A 2,347-nucleotide genomic window follows, 5' to 3' on the forward strand; every position below is an offset into this window, starting at 1 on the left:
GTGGATGCTTCTTGCACTGTGTTGCACAGGTCATGTTGCTCCACCTGCACCACCTTTATTGACACAAACTAACATCACTGTCTGAACATGAGCTCTGTCCTGCTCGCACCTGACAGGGCCGTGCGCACCTGACCCGGCCATGCGCACCTGACCGGGCCTGCCCGTGCGCACCTGACCCGGGCCTGCGCATGACCCGGGCGTGGCGACCTGACCGCGCCATGCGCACCTGACCCGGGCCGCGCAGGTTGACCCGGCCCTCGTGTCAGGCGGTATAAGAAGAAGGAGAACTGATGAACCTGGTGGTGCTGCGGCACCATCAGCATGAAGAATAACCGGGCTCCGGGGAGCAGAACCGGCACCGCAGGAGGAGGTGAAACAAGGCCGGGATCCGGCTCTAATGTGACCGACATGGAGACACTGACGTTCGGGGGGCGTAGAGTGAAAAGCAGCGGCGGAGGAGCAGCTGCTGGTTCTGTTGGACCTCCTCCTCCTCCTCCAGCATCATCATCATCATCATCATCATCATCATCATCCCACCACACACCTCCGCCGTCCAGCCAGCAGCAGCAAACACACAACACCACAAACAACAACACCGACACCGGGCAGCACCGGAGGTGGAGCAGCGGGGACACACAGCACCATGGACGGGAGGAGGACGTCCTCCAGGTGGGGAAGAGCCGAGCGGAGGAGCGCCATCACCAACACCAGCTGAACAGCAGTGAGGAGGAGGAGGAGGAGGAGCAGGAGGAGCGGATGGATGCCAGTCTGGGATCAGCCACCACCAGCACCAGCAGCCCTCCTCCGAGCGGGCCCGGCTCCGGGTTTAATCATTATTCTGGCTCTGGAAGAGGAGGGCCCAGCTTCCAGCAACATGGCGGACAACAAAGCGCAGGGACTGGGCTGAGAGCGGCGCGCACGGCGGTACACAGCACCATGGATCAGGTCCAGAACTCCCACGACGGGTACAACAACAACAACAGCCCGTATAACCACTACCCGAACTATCGGCCCGGCTATGGCACCGGCGGCTACGCGGGCATGCTGAGCCCCTCACGGCCGGGGAGCAGCCTGCTGGGCCCGGGCGGCGGCGGCAGCTCGGCCGCTGCGAACCACAGCAAGGCGGCGATGGCTGCTGCCAGCTCCCCGGCTGGAGGGGCGGCCGGCGGCGGCAACAACGGAGGCTTTCAGCGGTTTCCCGGACAGAACCAGAACCAGCAGCAGCTGCACCCGTCCGGATCTACGCCGACCCTGAACCAGCTGCTCACGGCTCCCAGCACCATGATGCGGGCGTACGGGAGCGGGTACCCGGACTACAGCAACCCGAGCGCGGCTAAAGACACTGCGCAGTACGGAGGCTGGGCGGGACCGCAGCGGAACCACCCGGCCATGAGCCCGGGCAGCACCGGGCCGGGCGGCGGCGGGCCGGGCGGCGGCAGACAGGTGAGGGACGGCGGGGAGCAAACTGCGGCCCGGGGGTCGGGAGCTGGTCCTGCTGTTAGCCCGCCATGCTAACACAAACAGATGACCGACAGGCGCCGTTACACAGATTTAACGTTTTTACCGACAGCACCGTGAACACACGGGCACCGGGACGGGCCGGGCACGTGACCGGCGATTAATAACGAGCTCGAGACGTGGCGGGAGTTTGTAAAGACGGTTTCCAAGGTGACACCGCGAGGCTAGGCTAGGTTAGCCGCTGCTAACGAGCGTGCAGGCCCGAAGTGTGTGTGTGTGTGTGAGAGTGTGTGTGTGTGTGTGTGTGTGTGTGTGTGTGTGTGTGTGTGTGAGAGAGAGAGAGTGTGTGTGTGTGTGTGTGTGTGTGTGTGTGTGTGTGTGTGAGAGAGAGAGTGTGTGAGAGTGTGTGTGTGTGTGTGTGTGTGTGTGAGAGAGAGAGAGTGTGAGAGTGTGTGTGTGAGTGTGTGTGTGTCTGTGAGAGAGAGTGTGTGTGTGTGTGAGAGTGTGTGTGAGAGAGAGTGTGTGTGTCTGTGAGAGTGTGAGAGAGAGAGAGTGTGTGTGAGTGTGTGTGTGAGAGAGTGTGAGAGTGTGTGTGTGTGTGTGTGTGTGTGTGTGTGTGTGTGTGTGTGAGAGTGTGAGTGTGTGAGAGAGAGTGTGTGTGTGTGTATGTGTGTGAGAGTGTTAGTGTGTGTGTGTGAGAGAGAGTGTGTGTGAGAGTGTGAGTGTGAGTGTGTGTGAGAGTGTGTGTGAGAGTGTGAGTGTGTGTGTGAGAGAGAGTGTGTGTGTGTGTGTGAGTGTGAGAGAGTGTGTGTGTGTGTGTGAGTGTGAGAGAGAGTATGTGTGTGAGTGTGAGAGTGTGTGTGAGAGAGTGTGTGTGTGTGTGTGTGTG

General features: G+C 60.5%; 1 protein-coding gene across 1 annotated transcript in view; it reads left to right on the forward strand.

Annotated features, from left to right (window-relative positions):
- Positions 1-297: 297 nt before the first annotated feature.
- arid1b (AT-rich interactive domain 1B) overlaps positions 298-2,347 on the forward strand; it is a 27,402-nt gene continuing 25,352 nt past the window's right edge. Inside the window, 1 exon segment of the mRNA XM_027279283.1 lies at positions 298-1,443. Coding sequence (XP_027135084.1) covers positions 322-1,443 — 1,122 coding nt within the window. The 5' untranslated portion in view covers positions 298-321.

This window comes from Larimichthys crocea, chromosome VI (genome assembly GCF_000972845.2).
Source record: "Larimichthys crocea isolate SSNF chromosome VI, L_crocea_2.0, whole genome shotgun sequence".
NCBI classification, from domain to species: Eukaryota; Metazoa; Chordata; class Actinopteri; family Sciaenidae; genus Larimichthys; species Larimichthys crocea.